The sequence below is a fragment of the Lepidochelys kempii genome, chromosome 2, assembly GCF_965140285.1.
Source record: "Lepidochelys kempii isolate rLepKem1 chromosome 2, rLepKem1.hap1, whole genome shotgun sequence".
Taxonomy (NCBI): Eukaryota; Metazoa; Chordata; order Testudines; family Cheloniidae; genus Lepidochelys; species Lepidochelys kempii.
The window spans coordinates 222,784,884-222,811,491 of record NC_136381.1 but is presented as its reverse complement, the minus strand read 5'-3'; the positions used below and the strand labels follow the sequence as shown (position 1 = coordinate 222,811,491).

The 26,608-nt window shown below is 41.4% G+C and overlaps 1 protein-coding gene across 12 annotated transcripts in view; it reads left to right on the top strand.

Moving 5' to 3' along the window:
- The first annotated feature begins 18,139 nt into the window (after nt 1-18,139).
- Nucleotides 18,140-26,608, top strand: part of PPP1R9A (protein phosphatase 1 regulatory subunit 9A) — a 257,036-nt gene continuing 248,567 nt past the window's right edge. For 8 of the 12 annotated variants that reach the window (XM_073333905.2, XM_073333903.2, XM_073333906.2 and 5 more), the window contains exons 1-3: nt 18,656-18,892; nt 19,255-19,292; nt 20,932-22,637. In XM_073333905.2, coding sequence (XP_073190006.1) covers nt 21,165-22,637 — 1,473 coding nt within the window. In that variant the 5' untranslated portion in view covers nt 18,656-18,892; nt 19,255-19,292; nt 20,932-21,164. Of the gene's footprint in view, nt 18,529-18,655; nt 19,297-20,931; nt 22,638-26,608 lie in introns of those variants that run through there. The other 4 variants (XM_073333895.2, XM_073333896.2, XM_073333897.2 and 1 more) reach the window with 4 other exon arrangements.

Genomic DNA, 26,608 nt, shown 5'->3' with positions numbered 1-26,608 from the left:
ATATTCTCTGTGTATATATAAAGCCTGCTGCAGTTTCCACGATATGCATCTGAGGAAGTGAGCTGTAGCTCACGAAAGCTTATGCTCTAATAAATTGGTTAGTCTCTAAGGTGCCACAAGTCCTCCTTTTCTTTTTGCGAATACAGACTAACACGGCTGCTACTCTGAAACCTGTCATTAAACTTAAATGTAACTTTCTTATCAATGTAAGACAAGGCCGTAGATTCTGACCTTGTCTCACACTGGGTTTTTAGCTAGCAGTGTAACTATGTCAGTGTAGCTGCATTGGACCAAACCATTGGCGTAGTGGTTCTCATTCTTTCCATACTACACCCTCATATCCACTGAGCCATATGGAAAGGGTTGTGTGGTTACATCTGGTTGTTAATCCCTTTCTCGCCGCCCCCCCCCCATCCTACCAGGAGAAGAAGAAATGCCCTAGTGCAAACTCAGTGCATCACTGTAAACCATACCTTTCAACAAGCTTATCCCTATTTGAAACCAGGGTAAATTGCACTGGTGCAAGTCAGGGTTCGCACACATGCACTGTTTAAACTGGGAGTTTGCACTAGTGCAGCTTGCTTGGTGTAGCTTAATTACTGGAGTTTTTGCCACCACTACACTTAGCCTCAGAGGCAAGTTCTGGTTTCAGTTAATAGGTATGTAATTCCCACTTAAAGACAAAATTATTATGTTTTTGTCTGTGTACGTAGGGCAAGAATTTGGTTCTCAGTAACTAGAAACTAAGAATCTGTTTGAAGAAAGGAAGGTGTCAAATCAAACTATGATCTTTAATAATCTTCTACCCATTAAAATTTAGAGAATTTAGAGAATCAGATTAGGAAGGGAACTGTAAAGAATCTTGGAGGTCCCTGAAGATAAAGGGACCCTAGATATTACAACATACATTGAAAACCTGATCCCATTATACTGAATTTGGACATGGAATTTGAAATGAGTTAATTTTTTAAAGGGATGTCTGATCCTAATAAATGGTGGGGGAGGAAAATCTAATTGTTGTGGTGACATTGTCAAATATGTCTGACAGGGAGAAAATTTCACATACAGTAAAGGAAAAACTTTATGTAAAGGATCCAATGTCCATTTCCCTCTCCCTCTTCCAGCTACATATGCCAGGATGAGATAATTTGTGTCACTCAGATATGCCTTTGATTTGGATGATTTGGCAGGAAATGGCACTGTGATCATTAAGTAATCTTTAGTAACAAAATATGTATTTTGGGAGATGTTACGTCTGTAGAAAGTAAAACTGAAAGCCTGGGGGACGTGAGACAGAGGAAACAGACACTTAGTTTTGAATGAGAGTTTAATGACATTTACTATCTTGGGATTTAATCATGGTGCAATAAAGTGATGGTTTGCCCCAGGAATTATGATAACCCATTTATTTTATGAAGCAAATGTTTCTGCATGAAAATGATTATTTTCCATTTTCCATTCACACACACACACACACACATATTAGGGCTGTCAAACAATTAAAAACATTAATCAAATTAATTGTGCAATTAAAAAAATTAATCACTGTTAAACAATAATAAAATACTATTTATAAAAATATTTTTGGATGTTTTCCACATTTTCAAATATATTGATTTCAATTACAACATAGAATACAAAGTGTACAGTGCTCACTTTATATTTATTTTTTATTATAAATATTTTCACTTTACAAATAAAAGAAAATCAACCTTCTGCTGGTGGTGTCTGACTCAGATGATGAAAATGAACATGCATTAGTCTGCACTGCTTTGGATCGTTAGCGAGCAGAACCCATCATCAGCATAGATGCATGTCCTCTGGAATGGTGGTTGAAGCATGAAGGGACATATGAATCTTTAGCACATCTGGCAGGTAAATACCTTGCAATGCCAGCTACAAAAGTGCCATGTGAACATCTCTTTTCATTTTCAGGTGACACTGTAAATAAGAAGTGAGCAGCATTATCTCCCATAAATGTAAACAAACTTGTTTCTCTTAGCGATTGGCTGAATAAGAAGTAGGACTGAGTGGACTTGTAGGCCCTAAATGTTACATTGTTTTGTTTTTGAATGCAGTTTTTTTGGTACATGATTCTACATTTGTAAGTTGAACTTGCATGATAAAGAGATTGCACTACGGTACTTGTATGAGGTGAATTGAAAAATACTATTTTTTAAAATAATTTTTACAGTGCAAATGTTTGTAATAAAAATCATGAAAATGATCACTAGATCATTACCTGTTAGGTTCACTCCCTCTGCGGCACCTGGCATTGGCCACTGTCGATAGACAGGATAGTGGGTTGGATGGACCTTTGATCTGACGCAGTATGGCCATTCTTATGTTCTTAAATAATATAAAGTGAGTACTATAGACTTTGTATTCTATGTTGTAATTGAAATAAATATATTTGAAAATGTAGAAAAACATCCAATATATTTAATAAATTTCAATTGGTATTCTATTGTTTAACAGTGAGATTAAAACTGCGATTAATCACGATTAATTTTTTTGAATTAATCTTGAGAGTTAACTGCCATTAATCGACAGCCCTAATATATATATATATATATCCTACATCTCTCAATGTGTATAGTACATCAAACTCATAACTTTCATGACTTTGTATGAGCACCAGTAAGTAAGAAAAGTATCTGAAAAGAGGTACAGCATGTAGGTTCCTCATTTGAATAAGTGTTGTCAGAGATTAAACTTGTTTGAGTCCCTTTTTATAAGAGGGAAGGAATGTTGGCCCAGAAGGTTCCAGGACAGTTGGCAAGACAGTTGGTTAGAGAGAAGGGAAAACAGCAGGATTGAGCACTGGTGAGTTTGGGGAGAAAAACACCCCAAAAAAGGAGTGGAGTTAAAAAATGTGGTGATTCTGTACATTAGGGATAGATGGCTTTTGGGATAATATTCTAGTCTAGTGCCAGTTAATCTGTCATAGAACCTGCTCCTGCACCCACTGAAAACAATGGGAGTTTTGCCATCAGCTTCAACAGGAGCAGAATCAGATCCCTAGGAAATAAATACAGAGAGCCAGATGATCAGATGGTGTAACTTGGCACGTTATCATTGGAGTCAGTGGAACTATGCTGATTTACTCTAATTGAGGACCTGGCCCAATAAGTGGGGCCAAATTCTGCTCTCTGTAATTCAGCTGTGTCTTACCACAGACTGCTACGCTTAACTTCAGTTGAATTACACCAAATGTAGTAATGTTATTGAGAGCAAAATTTGGTCCATGTTCTTTTAAGGTGTTTTAATAAAACTATTAATGGGTCAGATCCTACCTAAACTCTTCTGTGGATGCTCAGGAAGGGATGAAAGAAGAATACAAGGATCCTTATCATCTCTTGTATGGCCAGGCAAAGCTACAGTCCATGTACTTTGGGGAGCACAGGGATTGCTTCCTCCCTTCTCCTCTGCAAGAGCACAGCACCCCAAAGTGGGAGGCATAGGAAGCTGTGCCTTAGCTCTACCTCTTTCCGCACCAGTGCACAGAGTGGGACCATTGCACAGGAGGAATAGCCTGCACCCCATGAAGCATGCGGTAGTAGGCACATTTTCCCCTGAAGCATTTGTTATGGGCTGAGTAGTAGGAGGATGAGGGGGAGTTCTAACAACCACCTACTATAAAGCAAGATATACTCTTTTGTATTTTTGTGGAGCCTTTGCTGCTACCCAGCAGCCACCCACATTGGCATAGCCCCAAGGTTGAGAAACTGCTGACCTAGGTCTGAGATAGTCTCCATTTCCCCTTCAACAAGCTGAAAGAGGAACTGTTCAAAATCTGCAGTGAAGATTCTGGAATATACTTGACTCAGTTATTTGTTTATAGGGCAATGACTCGTCTAAGCAATACGAACCTGAATATTAGCACTATCACTAATTTCCTATTGCAGATCTTGTTTTGTTTTAATATGCAAAGCCAGATATCAAAAAGTGTAAGTGTGTGTACATATCAATGTGGCCTGGCCCAAAGCACAAAACATTTGTGGTGTTAGAAAATGTTGGTCTGAACCATTTACAGAATTACTTTGTCAATTTCATTTTGAAAAAATTGAATAAAATAGGATTATCCTGAAACATGATATGAACAAATACTGGCCACAGGCATGGGAGGTGTATAGTTTTAAGTAATATATGTCTTTTATTTCTTAGAACATTCTATGTAGTTTGTAACTATTAACTCTAGCTTTAGTGTTATAAAATCTGCTTTGTGGCTATGAATGAGAGTATCTTGACCTGCCCCAAGGATCAGATTTTTTAAGTGACCTAAGAGCCCCAATACCTCTATGAGTTGTAGGAGCCTTCTGATCCCCAAACTATTTTCCTTTTTAAAATTAAATCTTCACTCCTGATGGCTCCTTTCTCTTTTACTTACCTGTGGCTATGTCTTATTATCTGTTCTATAAAACACCAAGCATACTTTTTTGGTGTTGTAATAATAATGGAAGACAATGGCAAGCCTCTGACTTCATAGGTAAGCAGAATCAGACCCAAGATTTCCAAGATTACTACCTGGTGATCAGGGTGGGAGGAGTATCTTTCTTCACCTTTTTGAAGAAGTTAAGGTGTTATGAATAACGATGCATACTCTGGGCACAGGAAAAGAGAGTTTTCATTTCAGAACTGGGTATAGCAACGGAGCCGAGCGGGCCCAATGACCTTCCATGAATCAACAGTGACAGATATAAGTTCCAGATGGATTTCAAGTTGATGCTTGCTATGCTCCATTTTATTCTGCAAAGAGTTAATTGACCCTGAATTTAGTCTTTGACCTTTCCATGCCAAGTCTATTCTATTGGCTATCCCAGGACAATTTCTGTGGGGTTGGTCTCTGACCCAGTGCCAGACCAGACCAGTAAGTGTCATTCATTCTCCAGACAAGACAGTCTGAACAATTCATATTAGCTGCAGTGAAAGAAGCAGAGAAAAAGACACAGGACCAAGTCCTGCAATTCTGAATGCCTGCAGCTCCTGATGGTCTGAATGGGAATTGCAGGTACTCAGATTTGGTTCACAAGGAAAGAAAAGTGTATGTATATGCACTGCATAACTGCTGTGGAAAACACATGCTTGTTACTCTACCTACTTACTAAGATGTTTTAAGAATGCAAGAGCCCATTCCTTTCACATGAGTAACTTCACTCACAAGAGATTACTTGTGTTTAAAGTGCAGCATCAGGCCCTCAAAAGTTACTATGGTTCAGCTTTACTCCTTGCGCATCTGAATAGTGGAGAGAGATGCACAGTGCCCTGCCCTGTACGGAATGGGTTTCTCACCCTTCTCTAGAGGATGTCTTTTTATTAACTCAGTTTAACTGTGCAGACTCACATGATACAATATCTCTGTTGTTAATGTGATATTCTTATTTCCTTGCAATGCCACTCCCTTGTTCTCCTCCATGTTCAGACAACTCAAAATTCCTTTCCAAATTTCTGTTCTGCTGCCACTCTCAAATGTAGTCCTACTGGATATGCACTGATTTTCTTATTTTCACCACTCCATTAATCAGCCTCTGAGAAGGTGGTAAGGGAAGTGTTTGAGTTAAACGTATTTCTCTGTAGTAGGTATTTGAGAATAACGGGGAATGCTCCAGACAGCAACCAAAAGGGCTGGCTGGGACTGAGAGTGTAAGCCTCCATGACACAACTATGCATATTTTATCAGCGTTTCTCCCCCTCCCTGGTAGCAGTATAGTGTTTACATTAACATTCAAATAATCTAGTGCTGTTTACAGTTGGGTGACAGTTTTTTCCCATTTCAGCCATGAATGTGTATGGATGTTTTCAGTTTTAGCAAGACAGATTCACAATTCTAATTTAACAAAATGCAATATTAAAAAATATGGGCCAGGCACTGCACAGTGAATCCAGTGAAAGTCTAGATTAACTCAATGATGTCAATAGTTTTACACCAATATAAATGAGAGCAGAATTTGGTGCCCTGAGTCAAGGTGAGTTTCACTTTAGTAAGGACTACAGGATTTGGCCCAGTGTGTTTTCTTTTATAAGATGATTTTTTCTTCTTTCGGGTGACAGTTGTGTCAGTTCTGTTCTTCTCATGCTCAATATGCTTAACTCACAGATGCAAACCTTTCTCTCCTTATCACAGATGTGCTCTGTCCTGACATTCACATCAAAGTCTGACATTCAGAATATTTGATGGAAACATTGTTTAACAAACAACAAAATCTATGAAATATAAATATAGTGCCATATGCTGTTTTAATTAGAGCAAGCCTAGAATGTGTGCATGTTAACTGTCCACATCCAGGCTGAGTCTGTGTTTTAATGTACAGATGCAGACCTATCAAGACTTTCACCTGAAGGAGAGTCCCTCCTTTGGGACAGTTCTCCTACTTCAGTGTCGTCCTCTTCTATTCTCTTCCAGTTCACCATTACCTGCTCAGTCCATTTCTCTCCCTCTCTCACTTCTGAATTGCATGACCAGATTTGGGAACCAAGTGCTGATCAGGATCACCCCATTTAACCTCTGAGCACTCCCTGCATCTGATTCTGGTGGTGAAATATGCCAATGACTGGTTTGACTGAAGGAGAGGAGCAGGCTGGCAGTTTGAAGGTATGCAAAACTCACACCACATCAGCAGGATTGGAGGGATGTGAGGAACTGGGAAACAAGACAGGTTCAAAAGGACCAAGTAAGAAAAGGGGAAAGACAGGAAAACTGGAGAAACAAAATGCCAAACTCTCCCATCCCATACAAACTCCCTCAGCTGGTGCACAAATCTCCCTCAGACATCAGGCTAGGACTTGGCAGTTATGCAGTTGTGTGGACTCTGGTATAAAATGATCATAATTAAAAACAGAAGACTTCACTTAAGCTTGGCAGAACTCATAAAATAGTAGTGAGGTAACAGTAGGCAGGAATATATTTATCTATATTTTGGATGGCCTATACAGGGCTCTTTATAGACTATATAGAATACCTTGCATTGACCAGTAATACCACTAGTGAATTTAGGCTCTATTATCCTCCCCCTTGTTTCTAATTACTTTTTGTGTGTGCACTATGTTTAAATCGCCTGATTACTTGGATGGCACCATGGCTGCACTGCTGGCAGCAGCATGACTTACTGCTACCTAGTGCTATTGTCCATATCCATTTACATCTTGGTTTATGTTGCTGTGGGATAACAGGAGAAACAAGACCTCCTCCAATCTGGTAAAATAAGTCTCTGTACTCACTGTATACACTTGTGTAAAAACAACGGATACCCATAGCCTTTTAAGCCTGCACGCCCAGTGGGCACTTTCACCCACAAAACTAAAAAAAAAGCTCTCTTGCCTATTACCACTGAGCTGGGCAACAGACATCACACTAGCACTTCCCTGCCTGAGAGGTGCCATGCAATGCTAGCCATGCCTCATTGATCTCTCTACTCCTGGGGGAATTCTGTGCCAAAAAAATAAAAATTCTGCACACAATACTTTAAAGTTCTGCAAAATTCTGCACGTTTTATTTGTCAAAACAACAGAATATAATCAAGCCAGTTTCAATTATTTTGGTAATTTATTTTAAAATATCCATCAGAAAGTATGTCTGCAACAATACAGACAAAGAAAAGGATTCAGGAAATGTTTTTTGACAAATAGATTCCTTTCTAGGCATATTAATAGAGAACTCTGAGTAATAATTCATTCTCCACGGCAGAACCGTATTTCCTGCATCCCTCAGAAGCAGTGCAAAGGGGGAGACAGGTGTAACAGAGGAGCTAAGGGAGAGGAAAGCAGTTGCTGGGATGGAGCCTGGGATTGAACAGGGAGGGTTGCTGGGTATAAGTGGGAGAAATATAGAACAGTTTTTGGGGGTGGGGAGGGGTGGGATTGTTAAGGTGTTGGGGAACCTCCCCCATGCAGACTCTGGCTGACCCCTAGCTTCTCCCATTCAGGCAGGCACATCTGCCCTTGTCTCTGCACCCCTGTTCCCCATCCCCATGTGTCCCTGTACCCTCACTCAGCCACCCCCCGCATCCCCATGTGTCCCTGCACCCCCACTCAGCCACACCCCTCTATGACAGGATGCAGGTGAAGCCCAGTTGATGGGTTGATTGACACCCCGCCTGGGTGTTGGTTACTTTCCTTGCTATTTCCTCTGGGGAGCTAATATATGGCTGATTCACCAACTTACAGCATTTTTTTAGTGATCGCTGTACAACACAATTTTCATAACTTCATATGCATTAATGATATACATATATGGATAGAGAAATGACTTTAAGCAGATCATAACCTTTCCCCTGATACCTTACAAGGCATACTTTATATGTAAGATCACGATTATATAAAAATGAGGAATATGGGGGTTCCAGAACGCTTGCCCAAGGTATAGAATGTCACACCCTTCCCCGTTCCTGTGTGTCCCTGCACCCTCTTCCCTCCATCCCCATGTGGCCCTGCATCCCCACTCAGCTACCTGCTCCTCACATCCTCATGTGGCCCTGCACTCCCACTTAGCCACTCCCCCATCCCAATGTGACCCTGCACCTCCACTCCCATTCAGCCCCTGGCTCAATGCTGTCACTCTACTAGCTCCTGTGCCCCACTCCAGTCTGTCCCCACAACTAATCCTTCTGAACCCTGGTTTATGTGACCCCCCCAGCAGCCCCATGTGCCCTGCTCTGTCTATCCCCCCATATCCTGTGTCTCCTCACTTAGGCTCTCCTCCTCCCTATCTTCTGCTGGCTGCCCTCTGTTCTGGCACCACAGCAGCCCCTTGTGGGCAAAAGGTGTAACTGCAGTGCCTCTCCAGCAGAATATATTTTCTGAGGAGAAATAAAAATCTACAGGGAGACATGAATTCTGCACATGCTTTCCCCCAGGAGTTTCTCTCTTACTGTCCTCCAACAGTCTGTAGCCCAGGCAGTCCATTTATTTTTATTTTCAAAACACCCATCCCAGCTCCAATTTGAAGGCAGGCAGGAACTCTCTTAGTACCAAATAAAACTGTTTGACCTACAACTGACTTTTTATTCTGGGCTTTTTTTGTACACATCCTCTCCACCACACAATACCATCTTCACCTCAGTTGAACTCCACCTTCACCTTTTCCTCCCTTTTGTTTATATTTTACACAGAGATTGCATGATAGTTAATCTGCTAACTTCCATGTTTATACTATATCAGAGTAGCAATTTGATTTTATTCTTCTTTAACAAACTTGAGCTGTTTGGACTTGACAGAGAGGAAGTAATTCATAAGTGTCCTCACCTTAAATCTCTCCTCCTTTACAACACTTGTGTGAGAAATATACACCACATATGTCTATGTGATAAATTGGAAAGGTTTGTGATAGATTTATCATTCACCTTTAACCACCTTACTTGCCCTCTGCTCACTAATCCAGATCTCTGGCACTTGTTCTAACATCCCAATCAACTAAATGGCTGCCATTTAAAAAATGAATATATCTGCCAGAAAAAATATTTCCTTCTTCCCCAAATATCGAACTCCCCACAAAATTAACACCCCACTTTGAGGACCAGGATGGAAAAGATTCAGCCCTGCATCAATGGACAGCTTTTTCTGAAAATAAAAATGTCATAGCTTTAAACTCTTGAGGTCTTATATCTTTGCAGGGATAGAACAGGAGTTATATGCTATTATGAAGGGGATATTTCCAGCTCTGTAAGGGGTCCAGCATGCTCTCCTAGTCATGCAAAGGCGTGAAAGATTGGATTTTAAAGCAGTGACAGTCTTAGATACAGAAATCCTTTTACATTGTTTTTAGAGGTTTCAATTCAATGGTTCCCGTTGAACCTTAGACAGTTAGACTCATGGTAATTAAGGCACCTGCCTTCACAAGTAAGTGGATATAAGAAACAATCCCAACAGATATATTTAAAACTCTCCCAAATTTAAACTTTTCCATAGTGTGACATATACAGAATACATGACTGAGGCTTGTTAATAACTCACTCATAGCTTTGCCATTTGTGAGTAAAACAGCCTAATAAAGTTCATGCTGATGAAAATTTTATCCCTTCACATATTCCATTGGCAATCTGGTAGTGAGCTGTGACCCCTATATTTAGGTTCCATTCTGATCTTGAGACCTTGTTTTGGAAAAGCTCTAACACCTGTATTATTTGTGGTAGGCTTTTGAACTATGGCAGGAGGAAAGCCCCTTGGTAAGGAGTGCCCTTTCTTTGTCCAATGAAGTTCCATCTAGGTTTTGGTTTGATATACATTTTGAAACTTGCCATTTCTTTTCTCTCACTTGTATTTCTAATGATTATTTTGGCAGCAGGCCAAAAATAATTGAACACGAATGTCCTAAATAGTCAGGTGGCAAGCATTGCACTGGGAATGCTGCAGAGGATGAGTTGGTTTGGGTCCCTGTCTCTCCCCAATCCCTAACCAAGCATGTGGTCCCAGAGGCCTAGCTCTTTTACCTCATGTATGCTAGGAGCTCTCTCACTGCCTGGCATTAGAGGGAGAGGGTGGGGGAGAGAAAGCAAGGCTTGGCTGTCTCTAATAACCCCCTCCAGAGTGAGGTGTTCCTCCACTCATGGATAACAGCCATCTCCTGCTGCCTGTTGATACGGTTAGTCCTGTAGCTCAAGTGATAGAAGTTTGTGCTGAAGGTACAGGGTGTTCAAACCCTGCTGATGATGCATGGTTGCGAGGGGGGGTGTCAAAATTTGTTTTTACCTTTTTAATAAAAAACAACCCCTAGGAAATTATGCTCAAAAAGCTGTAGTACAAGAATGTCATTTAATTTGCAAAGTCTAACACTCAAAAATTAGAAAGTGCCAGACTTATGCTTGCTCCTGCTACCTTAATTCTGCCCCCTTGTATGCGTACATTATAGTATAGATTCTCCTCTTTTTCCCCCTACCCGCACAAAACCCTAATCTCATGAGGTGCACAGCATGGACACATGGTGGGGCAGAATTAAAGTTGCAGCAGCAACCTTAATTATGACACTTCCCAACTTCCAAGTGTTTGTCTTTGCAACCTAATCAACATTCTTTTAATATAGCTTTTTGTGTGTAATCTGTAACATATATACAGTAATTTTTCTCTGTGCTATACAAATTCCCTTTGCTATCTCAGACTAGCTGTGTATCAGTAAAAATTCTTGAATTTATATAACAATATCCTTATTGTAATAACCTTCCTTCAATTACTATTCTTTGTAGCCAGTCAAATATTAGCATGACCTAGGCCTCTTATCATGTAGTTTCATTATCATTAGAGGCAGTTCTTTTTTTAGCTAACTGCAACGTAAAGGCCTCTTTGACACGGTTCCAGAGCTGTCAAGTAGTTTAACTTGTCCTAAATCAAATTAATACAACCTTCTAAAATACTCCAAGTGAATGATACTAATGAGCTTCCTTCATTTTGAGCATCATGGATTCTTGGTGTTTGAAACAAATGAGTTGGCAACCCTTCTGTCTCTTATTTATTTTTGTCTTGTGCTAGGTTGGTACAGAATGATCATTAATTTGAATCTTCCTAGCCAGATAAACAATGAATGCCTTTTTCAAATACAGTCTCTTTATTTATGCTAGTTTATATAAAATCAATTCATATTCATTATCGTGAATTCGTTCATTATCAAACATATTTCAATTGTTAACAAATAAGACTAAATTGTGTTTTATGGTGTGCAGATCTGCATAGCAAAAGAGAGTCCCTCTCTTCGTTAGTGTTTATGTGGGGTAGCCAGATAGAAGACTGTCCTAGTCAAGGATCAGAACATGCATGGAAATTGAACTACGTTCTTAAGCAAAGATGTGATCCTCTAAGGATTGGGATACATTAAATAGGAGGGAGAAAGCGGAACTGGGTTCCCTCCACTTCTATATCCCCCACCCTCCTGTTCTGCAAATTAAAAAAACACATGTCTCAAAAACTGGTCATTTTATAGCCACTGAATTCACTCAAAACAGTGTATCCATGACACCAAACAGTAATGCTTAAAAGCAAATGCAATTCACTTATACGCTACAGTACATGGAAAATAATGATAAATCAGCCTTGGCACCTTGAATCCAAACTGGTTAGAAGGACATGCACTGATAAAAGGTTGAAGAGACACTGTCAAGTTAAATATACTGGGCCTGATTTTTCTGACACCTGAAAAAATCAAGAGCAATTTGATTGAAGTTAATGGAATTACACTGATGTTAGCAAAAGGAGAACCAGACCCCATTATACATAATAACACCTTCAGGAAATTCTGCTCTCACTTCAATCAGTGTAAATCTGGAGTAACTCCATTAGCTTTAGTGAAGAGACTCTGGATTTACACTGGTGTCAATGAGAGCAGAAAATGGCCCCTTGTCTTTTCTGTGCAGCATTTTAATATTTCTCAGAAATTTAGAGCAAAGTCAGCCATGCTTTAATGGTGCATAAAGACACCTTCCAGTCAAACAAATGGGTTGCCATAGTAATACTAAGAATTAAAGAACCTTATTTTTCTTGATTTACATAGTTGAGTGCATGGCTGCACTCACAGTTGCAGGTCTTATCTTTTATATGGTGACATTTTATTTAAAGCAACACAAAATGCATTGTACTGTAGTATATGTAGCTGTAATACAGGTACTGTGTAAATCCAGATGTAGGACAAGATTTTCAAAAGAGACCAGTGACTTTGGGTGCCAAACTTGAGACACCTTCAGGGTGAAATCCATGAATGAACCTACGTGTTGCAATGCTTACCATCGGGGCGCTTAACTTCTAGGCACCTAGAAAATCACAGATATCATTGTGATCCACAAAGCTGGGTAACACACTAAGGATCCCTATAAAATGAATGGGAGAGATAGGTGCCTTAGAATGTGATCCACAAGAGCTAGAAAGCTAGGTAGCTCCTTGCCTCAGCTAACCTGTGGGAGGTGCCCTCGTGCTAAGCCCTGCCCCTTTCTCTGAAATAGCAGCCTAAGTCCAGGCTGCAGGGAGGAACCTATATTTGCAAACGATCCTCAAACAGAAACCCTACTCCTGGCCCTAGGGGCCTATGTAGTTTCTTCTGCAAATGTGTTAGATAACGGCCTCGCTCCACACAAAATGGCCAGAAGAAGAGGAGATGGTGGTGCCTCTGCCCTATCTTCCCCTGCCAATAACTTTTAGCCCAGTGGTTAGAGCACTCAGTTGGGTGTGGGACACCCTGGTACAATTCCCCCCTCTCCCAGAATGGGAAAAAGGATTTGAATAAGGGTCTCCCATCTCTGAGTGTTCTAACCACTGAACTATGGGATAGTCTGATGTGGGGTTCTCTCCTGTTGAAGATCGTCCACTGAGGATAAATAATGAAAGAGTCATAGAGCCAGATAAAGAAGGAATGACTATATAGTCCAGTAGTTAGGGCACCCATGTGGGGGTGGGTGGCCAGGAGACCCTGGGTCAAGTTCCTCTACTCCAACTACTCGTGGCTTCACACAGTGCCACAGCTGTGAAATGAAGTTGGGTCTTCCACTGCTCAGTTGAGTGCTCTAACCACTGGGCTAAAAGTTATAATGTGGAAAGTGGTGGCACCATCACCTCCTCCTGGCTTTTGAATGGGGCCTGATGTGTTACGTGTATCCAGCGGATGCACACTGTGTCTGCACTCTTGGGTGAATTAGGTGGTGGAACAACTATCTTCCCCTGCTTCATGAATTGCACTGGGGCTTAGGTGGGAGATAGGCATCTGGATGCCTAGAGGGAGGCAGCAGTACACATGCCCAGAGGCAAAAACTTTGGCGTCTAGGGAATTTTTACTTTGAAAAACTTAGGCATTGAGTGAGTTAGGCACCTACAGGATTTGGTGGGAGATTTGTGAATCACAGTGTGGGACTTAGGCATGTAAGTCTGGGGTTTAGGCACCTAAGCACTTTCGTGAATCCCACCCAAAGTGCTTCCCACCAGCACTCTGAAAATCAGATCTCCATTTGCATGCTGTTTATTTAAAGGGTGCAACACATACACAAACCTCTCCCTCTCTCCATCTGGAAATTCCAGGCTTCTTGTGTGTGTGCTCATCCCATCAGTGTGTAAGAAATGCGATCTCTTTGATTTATTACTGAACTTTTCAAGATTCACTCTGTGGAAGTATGATATACAGTTTTGTATAACTATTTGGCAGAGTAATGTAGTGTTACTCTGATATATTATTTACATCATATAAAAAAGTTTACACACATTCCTGATGGAAGAATAGAACCCAAAGTTTTATATGCAAAAATCCAATTAGAAAAAATTCTGATTTTTGATGTTTATAACAGTGGATGTGTAGCATGCAGTTCTGGTAACAGGTACAAATTTAAAAATGAAATACAATATTTAATCTCCTTAAAATTTTAATTCACTTCAACCATGTTTCATCTCCTGTTAAGGTGTTTATTCATTTCAGTTCTCAGTACCATAAAATATGAATGTCAAATCTCCCATGGATATCTCTCTCTCTTGCTTGCTAAATTGTTTTCTAGCTGCTCTGCATACTTGTTCTGTATTCACAAAGTAAATAAGACATTTACATTTCTGTTTAAAGTTTCTATTCATCACTACGCTCTGTTGGGTCCATATAAAGGAGACTTCCAGTTTTGTTAAAGCAATACTCTCTATGGAGGTTATTCTTTGTGGTTTTATTTCCAAAGAACTCTCACTTTCTCTAAATTGATACTGATATTTACAATGGCACTGTCAAGCAGTTTAGGCCAAAATTTGATTTACCTTTAGATGTCTAGAATCTGATGAGGAACATGCAGTTTTTAAATATCTATTTAAAGATGAACTATGGCCTTTTTAGGTTTTGTACTGAGGGTTTGAATCTTTGACTCAGCAGGCTGGGAAGAAGTTATTCCATGGCTCCACTGAATTGTAGTAGTGTTTGTGGCATGATCCCTAGACTTGATCTTCAGTCACTTGGTCCTTTTAGTACACAGACCCACCTGTCACACCCTATCCCTGCATGCTGCTAGAAGGAGAACTCTGGCATATCAGTATCAGCAGCATTCAGGGAACACAGAATTTCCCTGTGTGACTTTATTATTTGTATTACTCTAGTGCAGGGGTAGTCAATAGGTGGACCATAGGCCAAATCCGGACTGCCAGATGCTTTTGAACTTCAAAATCTTTTATTTACTTATTATTATCATTGGGTTTTTTTTATTATTTTCTCTGGAGTCCAGACCTTGACTATACCTTAATCACAAAATTTGGACCTTGACAAAAAATAATTGACAACCACTACTGTAATATGTAGGAAACCTAGTCATGGACCAGGATCTCATTGTGCTAGGTGGGAGGAGGTATTGTTTCATATTCTCTGTGTATATATAAAGTCTGCTGCAGTTTCCACGATATGCATCTGATGAAGTGAGCTGTAGCTCACGAAAGCTTATGCTCTAATAAATTGGTTAGTCTCTAAGGTGCCACAAGTACTCCTTTTCTTTTTGCGAATACAGACTAACACGGCTGTTACTCTGAGACCAAAAAGACAGTCCCTCCCCAAGAAGTTAATAAACTATCTACCTTGCTGTCTATCATATCTTACAAGGACCTGACGGCTTCACATGTATTCTCACGTGGCTACATAATCCTATCTGTGAGGAGCAAGACTGCAAACAGATGTCACACAGGAATGTGCAAGCTCCAGCTGAAGACTTGGAATGACACTTGGCATTTTTTCAATCAATGTTTCAAGTCTGTTTTCCTCAAAGCATTTACAACCTTTACTGATAGTTGATCTCCATTCAGGTCTGTCCTTGACTATGTCTTTGAAGTTATCAATATTTATGACACATGAGGTGAGATTCTGCTTAATGGTGTCTTTGAAGAGTTTTTCGTTGCCTGCTCCTTCTGCATTTTCCAAATTTCAGCTCACCACAGAAAACTTTTTTGGACATGTATAATCATCCATTCTGATAACATGACTTGTCCATCTCAGATGAGCTTTGATGATCATTGCTTCGATGCTGGTTGTTTTTGCGCTTTCAAGGATGTTAATATTTAAGACTTTGTCTCACTAGTGGACCTTCAGACCCGAGAGGGGAGAGTGCATGTGAAAATTTTCAAGTTGCTTAATGTGTCTGTGGTAGACTATCCTGTTTCACACCCATATAAAAGGAATGCTATTGCTGCATTGGATATCATCAGTTTTATTGACTGTTTGATTGTGTGCTGGTTGAGTATTCTATAATGAAGTCTTCCAAAGGCCTGGCTTGCCTTTCCTATTTTATTTGCTGTGTCTTGATCCAGGGAACCTCACTTGAGATAGTACTGCGAAAAGACAACAGATTGATACTGACAGATGGGGGAGTGCACATAAACAATTAAGACTATCTATATTGGTCAGGACGATAGGCAGTGGTCTCTGCACAGCGCAGTCTAGCTGTTGTCAAGTGCCTGTGCTCCCACATAGCAATACACGGAGTGTTTTGATGCTTTTCGGGGCGTAGGGCAGTGGCTTTCAACCTTTCCAGACTACTGTACCCTTTTCAGGAATCTGATTTGTCTTGCATATCCCCAAGTTACACCTTACTTAAAATCTACTTGCTTACAAAATCAGACATAAAAATACAAAAATGCCATGGCACACTATTACTGAAAAATTGCTTACTTTCCCATTTTTACTATATCATTATAAAATAAATCAATTGGAATATAAATATTGTACCTATGTTTCAGTGTATATAGAGCAGTATAAACAAGTCACTGACTGTATGCAATTTTAGTTTGTACTGACTTCGCTAGTGCTTTGTATGTAGCCTGTTGTAAAACTAGGCAAATATCTAGATGAATTGATGTACCCCTTGGAAGACCTATGTGTACCCCTGGTTGAGATCCGCTGGCCTAGGAGACCTAATCATGGATCAGGACCCATGGTATAGATGCTGCCATGCTTATGCAAGGGTGGGAATTATTTGTTCCTAAATATTAGTAACTTTTCTAGTGAATTGACTTGGATTGCTGAAACTTTCTTTTCCTAAACAAAGAGCAAACATTTTCTGGAAAGGCACAATTTGTGTTTGGGAAAAGAATCCCAATTCTGTTAAATTCATTTCTATTTCTGTCCCTTACTATGTCAGCTTGTTAAAATAACTTTGAAAAAGAAGGAACACTATCATATAGGCAATCAATCTTGAAAGGGACTGGTTTTCCCATCAATATTTATGTGTTGGATATAGAATGTCACAGAAACAGAGAGATTTTTGAATTGAGTATATTTGATACTCGCTAGAGAACCAAAGCTTTAAGCCTGTAAACATTTAAGAAAGTGTGTAACTTTATACACTTTCCCTAGTGCCCCCCCCAAAAAAAAACAATGGGACAACTTGTGTTTAAAGTTACACACTTACCTAAATCTTTATGGAATTCAGACACAAGTGACTGGAAGTACATGTAGTATTTTTGTTTTTTCATTTTTTTATTATACACATCCTCAAGCCATCTCCTGGACGCTTAAGCAATTCAATTAATGTACTCTATGTGTGAGTTGCTATATGATTTAAAAATTATTACCTTCTGGAGTGCCAGTTTCCCAAACTACTTTAGGAGAGATTGCTGGATCTCCTACTCTGGAATTTTTCTTATCATCTGTGCAAAACCTGGAAATTATTGTGGGGACTGTTGGAGCACTAGCAATATTTACCTAGCAACACAGACATGCCAGTAGTGGCTGGACAGTTTGCGTGCTCTTAAACAGGAAACTAGTGTAGCCCTATCTGTTCAACCCAGCAAAAAAATACATTTGCTGGAATTTAAGGGGATGAATGAGTATATATTGTAACTCCAGCTTTTTATCTTTTCCACTATTTAATTGCTTGCACGTTGTGCAAAGACACTTGACGTAAAGAAATTAACTGGGCGGAAAGTCCAAGGTCTTGATCCTGCAATGAATTCTCCCGTGGCGCTTATTGCAGAATTGAGGCTTAAGTGCAGCTTTGCCCTTCCTCAAAAGAAGCCCGCTGGTTTCGGTCTGGCCTGCTAAGGACGCTGCCTGTCTGCACCGACTGAAGGGTAAGGATGGAGCATCATTCTCGCCTGCAGCCAGCGGGGCCCCTTCTCAAAGGGATCCCAGTGACAGCAGGTGCACGGCCCGCGCCCATGGAAGTGCCTCTCTATCCCCGCCCCTCCGGCTCTGAACTCCTCGGGCTCTGCCGCCCAGTGAAGCCCCGAGAGGGGGAGCGGCCGGCGGCTGCGCTCGCAGTCCGCAAGGGCTGCTCTGTGGCGGGCTGGTGGGTTCACGCCGCGCCCGCGCCCGTTCCCGCGCCCCGGCCAGTGTGCGCGGGGCCCTTGTGCCATGACGACCGCCGAGGGACTCGCCTCTCCCGCGCGCAGGGGGAGGAAGTGACCTGCCCGCAGACCCGGACGGAGGGTGGGGGAGTCTGGCGATCTCGGGGCCCAGTGCGGCACGGCAGGAGGCGCCCGGGCGGGGGGGGAGGGAGTTGTAGCAGGGTCAGCGGCCAGCGCCCCTCCCCGCGGGCTCGCTGTGCGGCCGGACTGCAGCGGGAGCGTGGCTCGCCCCCTCCCCGGCGGAACGAACCATTGCAGCTCGCCGCGGAGGTGAGGCACCTGTCAGCCGCCGCCCGCGCTCGGCCTCCGCTCGGCGGCGGCCGCTGGCAGCGCACCCCCGCGCGCGGGGCCGACGTTCCGCACGCCCGGCCCCCGGGAAGCCGCTGGGCGGGCGGCGGGGCGCGGGAGCGTTCTCCTCCCCCCAGCTCCGTGTGCGCGGAGCGTGTCGCTGCCTGCAATGGCGCTGAGTAGCGGAGTCGGAGGCTGCTGCCCGCTGGCAGGCCGGGGGCGGCAGCCGCGCGCTACCTTCGCACAGGCGGGTCGGAGCCGGGGGCTGGAGGAGCCGCAGCTCTGAGCGCGCAGGGAGCCGCGGGAGGTGGAAGGAGCCCAGCCCGGCGTGCAGCTCCTCTCCCGGGTAAGGGGCCGTGCGCGCACCGGGGAGCAGGGGCTGAAGTTAGGGCTAGGGCGCAGCTTGTGTGCGCGCCAAGGGGAGACATGCCCGGGAGCTTTTGTTTCCCCAGACGCTGTAGCCAGAGCCAGGGGGGTTTATGGCCACGGAGCTTTGCTCCCTGCCGTGATTGCCAGGGCAGCTGCTCGTACGCAAGGTGGTTCTTGGGCCAACGCTGGTGTGGGATCCTCTCGCCTTTCAGTTCGGAGAAACCGGTTCTTCGCAGCACTTCCCCTTTCAGAGGGGTTTGCTCAGTGACGCCAGACAGGATTCTTTTACCTTAAGTTAGCCTTTCTTTTTCTTTTCCTTATAATCGTTGGAAACATCAGCTGGAGTCTGTAAAGGAGGAGGCAAAGGGAAATGATCGGTAGGTAAGAAAAAACTGCTGCACCGCCTCCCCCCCCCATAATTGTTGGTCTTTTTTAAAAATTGATCCACAGTAGCAGAGATGCTGCTGCTGCTTCACCCCCTGGTTTGAAGTGGTTTCTATCATATACGGGTTTACAGTTTGGTTCAATGGCTCTCAACACCACCACTATGCAAATTGTTCCAGCGCCCCTGCACAGCAGTTGAGCCACAGCTGTGGGCAACCCTCTGCTGCTTGTGCATGGATAGCTGGGCTTGAGTTTGGAGGTGATCTAAGAGTGTTCTGTTTTAGGAAGATGATGAGGGGATTTTACATTAATAGCTGCATAATATTGCTTAGTCTAAAGTAACCTCTTAGGCTTAAAGATTGGCGAATAAATATGTAAGGTACTTGATCCATAATCTTCCTGCTCTAAAGTGCTAGGTGTGACTGCAGTGCTATAGCATTCCTCCCTATGAGTGAGGAGCACAGCAGCCCACAGGCATTGCATTTGAGGCTTGCAGCAATAAGTTATAGCCTAGAGGAAAGACAAGGAAACAGGGGGACGCTAATGAGAGAGATTTTGCTCTCTATTAGTCATGTGTTGTTCTCCTGCATTTCTCTGGGCTAATGTTCAGGCTGGAATCAAACCCAGTTCTCATCCTTTCCCTTAAACACCACTCAGAGCCTTCCTCTCTCCCCCCTCCCCACTAAGAATCTCTGAATTCATCATGTTGGATCATGTAACTTTCAATGCAGTTTATTATATTTAAAACGCAGCCTTTTTTGGTTTGGCAACTCTGTGAGTGTGCAGATGTGAACTGGAAGATTGAGATTTAGCCTGTAGCTCCATTTTTTGCAGTTCACTAAATGCTTCCATGCTCTTTGTCATGTTAAAATAATACAGCAAGTGGAAAGGGGCAAGTCTTACTAAATTTCACTCCACTATTTTCAACACTAAATGATACCTTTGGGTGCAATTTTTCTAATTCTTTTGAGCTGTTGTTTCATTGTTGAATGATCGTTCTCTGCATAGAAACACCATTAAAAGCATACTGTTGTGTTGTTCAGAGACATACTATGTGGAATCGCAGTGTTAGCAGCTCAGGGAAGCACAGTCGTCATGTTTGCATGAAGTATTTCGTGCCCAGACATAAATAACACAAAGATTTTAGTTCTCTTTATTTTGTCCTTTACCATCTCCAGTCAAAAAGTTTGACATCAATGAAACATTGGTGACATCATTTTCCTTGTAATTTTATTCTTTGTAATTGTGTGTTTCACCTAGACAAATTTGTTTATGTTGTAATATGTTCGTAGCATACATATGAACATCATAAAACTGCTATGTTTCATTGTCTCATAGTGGCATGTTAACTTGTACTTGGAAGGAAACTTACTTTTATGTGAGCATACAAACTTTTTCAGACTGTCTAATTGTTGAATCTTTAGCAAATTGAGTCTGCTGTAGAATTTTAATACATATGTGTGTATTTTGATAATGATGCTGTGTGACGGATGAATCCTTGCATTTGTTTGATAATTTTTATTCTAAATATCAGTTGTCTCAAATAACTTTATTAAAATTGAAGTAATTGATTTAGTTTTGAAGAAATAAAAATGTGTGACTCGATTCAAAAAGTTGTACTTTCTGTTGCAGGTTAAATCTACATTTGTTCTGGAAAGCCATCAGTCTTGCCACTTTGTTTGCTGTCATGGTTGCTTGCACATATTTAGATAGTATCTGTCAGAATACCAACTGAATATGGCCCTGATGGAGACCAGTGACACCTGAGAGGCACTTTCTTCTCAACCAGAATCTCACTAGTAACAGAAGACTGAGAGTGGTATATCAGTCATTATGTACATTGGTTTTGCACTCCTTAAGTAAACATGATGAAAACAGAGTCTTCAGGAGAAAGATCAAACCTCCGAAGTGCTTCTCCTCACAGGAATGCTTACAGAACTGAGTTCCAGGCCCTAAAAAGCACCTTTGACAAACCTAAATCAGATGGAGACCAAAAAACGAAAGATGAAGGAGAGGCCTCTCAGCAGAGCAGGGGGAGGAAATATGGCTCAAATGTCAACAGGATTAAAAACTTATTTATGCAGATGGGCATGGAGCCCAGTGAGAGCACTGGAGTTACCCCTAAAACCAGAGTGAAAAGTGGTCCCCTGTCTCCTCAAAGAAGAATTAGGCCCAAAGAATTTGTGGAGAAGACAGATGGCTCAGTTGTAAAACTAGAGTCTTCAGTTTCAGAAAGGATTAGTAGATTTGATACTGTGCATGATGGTCCTTCCTATTCCAAGTTTACTGAAACTCGAAAGATGTTTGAGCGAAATGTTCATGAAATGGGTCATTCCAATCGCTATTCCCCAAAGAAAGAGAGAGTAGTTTCCAATGAACTCCAAGATGAGTGGTGTAGCTCAAAGTCTAATAGAGGCAGTACTGATTCATTGGACAGTCTTAGCTCAAGGACAGAGACTATCTCTCCAACAGTGAGTCAGCTCAGTGCAGTGTTTGAAAACACTGATTCACATAGTGTAATCGTTTTAGAAAAGTCTGAAAACAATGAAGAATACTCTGTAACTGGTCACTACCCACTTAACCTGTCCTCTACTGTTGCAAATCTATCCTCCTCCACTGTTGCAAACCTTGATGGATTCAGTCCTTTAAAAGATGGTAATGCCTGGTCTTCACCAGCCAAACAGGCTACAAGTTCAGTATCTGCTGAGACCTTTCAGCAAAACAGTACATCTTCAACAATAAGAGAAGAAGCTTCTAAAAGCCCTTTGCCAGTATCAAAAACAAATGAAGAAATAAGGAAGAATAAGGAAGCAAGTTATGATCCTGTTGATGTTTGTGCAGCAACTAAACAAGAATTGGCCAGCATCATTAACAGTGAAAAGCGTGAAGAATCCTGTACCAGGACTAAGGAAAAAATAGATTCAGAAGTTTCTTTACAACAAAAAGAACATTCACAAAATGCAGAGAGCGCCTGTGTTGGCACTGGAGCTGTAGACATACCAAGAAACTTGGTAGCAGGTGGTGATTTTGCAGCAGATGTAGCTTCAGATGCTACTGAATCCCACTATGATGATGCCAGTGGAAAGGAAGTCCAGGAAGACTTGAATAACTTTCAGAGTTCACATGTATATATGCACTCTGACTATAATGTCTACAGGGTGCGATCGAGGTATAATTCTGATTGGGGAGAGACAGGAACAGAACAGGATGATCAAGACGATAGTGATGAAAACAACTATTATGAACCTGATATGGAATATGCTGAAGTTATTGGATTGCCAGATGAAGATGAAATCCCAGCAAACAGAAAAATTAAGTTTAGCAGTGCTCCAATAAAGGTAAATTCCTTCCCCTGAACTTTGATTCTTATTTGAGCTTAAATTTGTTCAGGGTAGATTTTGGCAGCTGCATCTGGTTCTGAAAAGATTACAGAGCTTCTTGAGACTTTTTTTATTGCAGCTGGCAAGTGAGCATAATTTCAAATGATTTAAAGGGAGAAGAGTTCTGATGACCCTGTCTCATTTCCTAGTCTACTTTATGGTTGATTAAATCAGCAGAAATTGAGAATGAGCTTCAGGTTTGTGAGGTTTTGTAATTTAAACATAAATATATAAATAGCATAGTGAAATATAAAAGGTGTCTATATGGTGACCATCATATTTACATTATTTTTGAAATTTAAAAATAACTTCTGCATTCCAAACAGCTGCTCTTACTTTAAAGAACATCTATGAAGAATTAAAGTTACTGGAGTGAAATACTGTATGGTATGAAATATAATGTGCTGTTGAACAGCGACTGTGATCCACTATTATTGGATCATTAATCTTACTTATCTGCATCAGTAACCTTTAGTTGCTAGCTTCTTCACCAGTCAGTCTTTCTTCATGCATAAGTAAAGTAGGTATTAGTATAAGTGCTTCAGCTTCTTAGGTACATTGACATATACTTCTTAGGTACATTGACATAGAGGTAATTTAAAGGTCAATCCACTGAAATATACTTGATGTAAAAACATTGTTAACAATAACATCTAAGAATGTGGACTGCTTCAAGTGTTTTAAGTTGGGGAAAGAGTAGGGGGCACAATGACTTGTTACAGCAGCATTTTACCACTCAGAATCAGGGCTGAATTACTCATAGGTTGCAAGTGAAGCGCATTTGATAATCTCAGTGTAGTTACCAATGGACACTTATCCACACTGAAAAAACACTAAGCTATTTGGCACACGTGACAGTCTTTAAAGAGTCAAATACTGGGCTGGTGCAGACTAGGAGAAAAATAAGATTCTTTTTTGAAAAGTGACACTGTAAAAATGATTTCATCTTGTTTGACTCATCTGCTTCCTCTGTGTATTTTGAGACGACAACTACTTAATTTAGTGTCAAAAAAGAAACATTTTGGAACTTGTCCCATCCCTGTGGATCCAGCTGCTCGTGAGTGAGCTGGATTCTCTTCTAGCTCACACATAATCAACACAGTTGTTAATTCCCGTTACAGGACCAAATTCTGTCCACTGTTACACCTATTCAATCCCATTGAAGATGTGTCTGATTCTCCACTACCTTCCCCCTTGTATAGTCATTTATAGCTATGCGGAGTGGATGCTAAACACTACCAAATTAGAAAGGAAGCATTTTAAGACCACTTTTAACTGGTGTAAATGACTACATAAAAAGGAAGACCGTGTTCAGTTGGACTGAAGGGGTTAAACAGATATAACTGAGGGCAGAATTTGGCGCGGCAATTAGAACTTTGAATCCCATTGAAAGCAATAAGATTAAACAGCTAAATATCAGACATGCCAAACCTGTGAAAAAGGCACAGAAATTGGTCTTGTCTTTGGCTTAATTTGCTTGTAAATTGCTTCTTGGCTAGTTTTTGGCTTGTTGCTTGTTTGGCTTGTAGCTTGTTGCTGCTTTTTTTTTTTCTTTCTTTTTTATTGGCTCTCGGCAAACAGGGGCAAGGGGGGAGAGAGTCAGGGATGCACAGCAAGCCCACCACAGTTCCAGACTGCACCCTGGGGGGGATCTAGTCATATAGAGTGTTGGGGTTCTTAGGGATTGTTTTGGCCTTGTTTTGAAATGGGATTAGCTTGATTTTTGGCTTATTGTGAAAGTCAGGGTGCTTATTTACTGCATGGAAGTTGGCAACTGTGATACATATTTGGGCAGAATTTGTATGAATTTGTATTATTGGTGGTGATGCAGGAGTCAGGAATAACGCATCTTGATTTTCACACCCTTGGATAGATTTGCAAGCCTGTCAGGTAGAAAAATAGTCTCTTTTTTATTTGTGGACGTAGCAAATTTGATCTAGAAATCGCTATGTGGCAGTAAACATGGAATTCAGTGAAGTGTTAGTAATTGTTTTAAAAATTTCCCCAAACTGAAATGTATAACAGTAAGTATTTATAAGGCCAATAGAAATGTTTCCAGAAATTTGTTTTAAAAATTCCAGTGCAATCTGTTGTTTTAAACAAATAAACATTTCTCTACAATGGTTGAAACCTAAACATTGCAGCATTAGGAATCTGAAAGTGAAACTGACTTCATTGATTTTTATTGTCTGAGTTGCAAGAGATGCACAAAGTAAACAAGAACATAAATAGAAACAAAACAACTGGATTTTAAAAATGATTTCACTTTTTATCATTGAAAGGGTTTAGTAATGTGATTTAAAAAAACTTGTTTACAATGTATGAGTTCTAAATCAGCAATGTCCTTGTCAAGCATGTTGATGTTATGGAAACTACTTGTGAGTGAAGCAAGTAGAATCTGACCTTGTATATGTAAGAGAAAACTTTACCTCATACTCCTCATTCCATGAATAAGGTCACTTTAATTAAAAACAAAATATTAAAAGACATAATACTGGGATTTGCTTTGCAAATACCTTGTTTGCACTTAATTCTTTGAGCAAAATCTCAACACATAAATCCAAGAGATTATACCCCTGTAGATCATTCACATAATTTAGCTAACCCATTCTATTCCAGCTTTGTTAGAAATGAGGTAGAGAGTGTAATCTACTATAAAGGCTTTTGGGAAGCATTCTTTACCGACATCCCCAGGCAGTTCTAATAGAATCATAGAATATCAGGGTTGGAAGGGACCTCAGGAGGTCATCTAGTCCAGCCCCCTGCTCAAAGCAGGACTAATCCCCAATTAAATCATCCCAGCCAGGGCTTTGTCAAGCCTGATCTTAAAAACTTCTAAGGAAGGAGATTCTACCACCTCCCTAGGTAATGCATTCCAGTGTTTCACCACCCTCCTAGTGAAGAAGTTTTTCCTAATATCCAACCTAAACCTCCCCCACAGCAACTTGAGACCATTACTCCTTGTCCTGTCCTCTTCTACCACTGAGAATAGTTCAGAACCATCCTCTCTGGAACCACCTCTCAGGTAGTTGAAAGCAGCTATCAAATCCCCCCTCATTCTTCTCTTCCGCAGACTAAACAATCCCAGTTCCCTCAGCCTCTCCTCATAAGTCATGTGTTCCAGACCCCTAATCATTTTTGTTGCCCTTCGCTTGACTCTCTCCAATTTATCCACATCCTTCTTGTAGTGTGGGGCCCAAAACTGGACACAGTACTCCAGATGAGGCCTCACCAATGTTGAATAGAGGGGGATGATCACGTCCCTTGATCTGCTCGCTATGCCCCTACTTATACATCCCAAAATGCCATTGGCCTTCTTGGCAACAAGGGCACGCTGCTGACTCATATCCAGCTTCTCGTCCACTGTCACCCCTAGGTCCTTTTCCGCAGAACTGCTGCCTAGCCATTCGGTCCCTAGTCTGTAGCTGTGCATTGGGTTCTTCCGTCCCAAGTGCAGGACCCTGCACTTATCCTTATTGAACCTCATCAGATTTCTTTTGGCCCAATCCTCCAATTTGTCTAGGTCCCTCTGTATCCTATCCCTGCCCTCCAGCGTATCTACCACTCCTCCCAGTTGAGTATCATCCGCAAATTTGCTGAGAGTGCAATCCACACCATCCTCCAGATCATTTATGAAGATATTGAACAAAACCAGCCCCAGGACCGACCCCTGGGGCACTCCACTTGACACCGGCTGCCAACTAGACATGGAGCCATTGATCACTACCCATTGAGCCCGACAATCTAGCCAACTTTCTACCCACCTTATAGTGCATTCATCCAGCCCAATAGGTAAGACTTGTTTAGTTTCCTGGAAAATCTACCAATTATGGAAATGTTATTCCTCAAATCACAGTTATCCTGAATCAGATAATCATTTAGCAAAAGTAACAAAGGGACATGTTCAAAGTTAACACAGGCTATTTTTT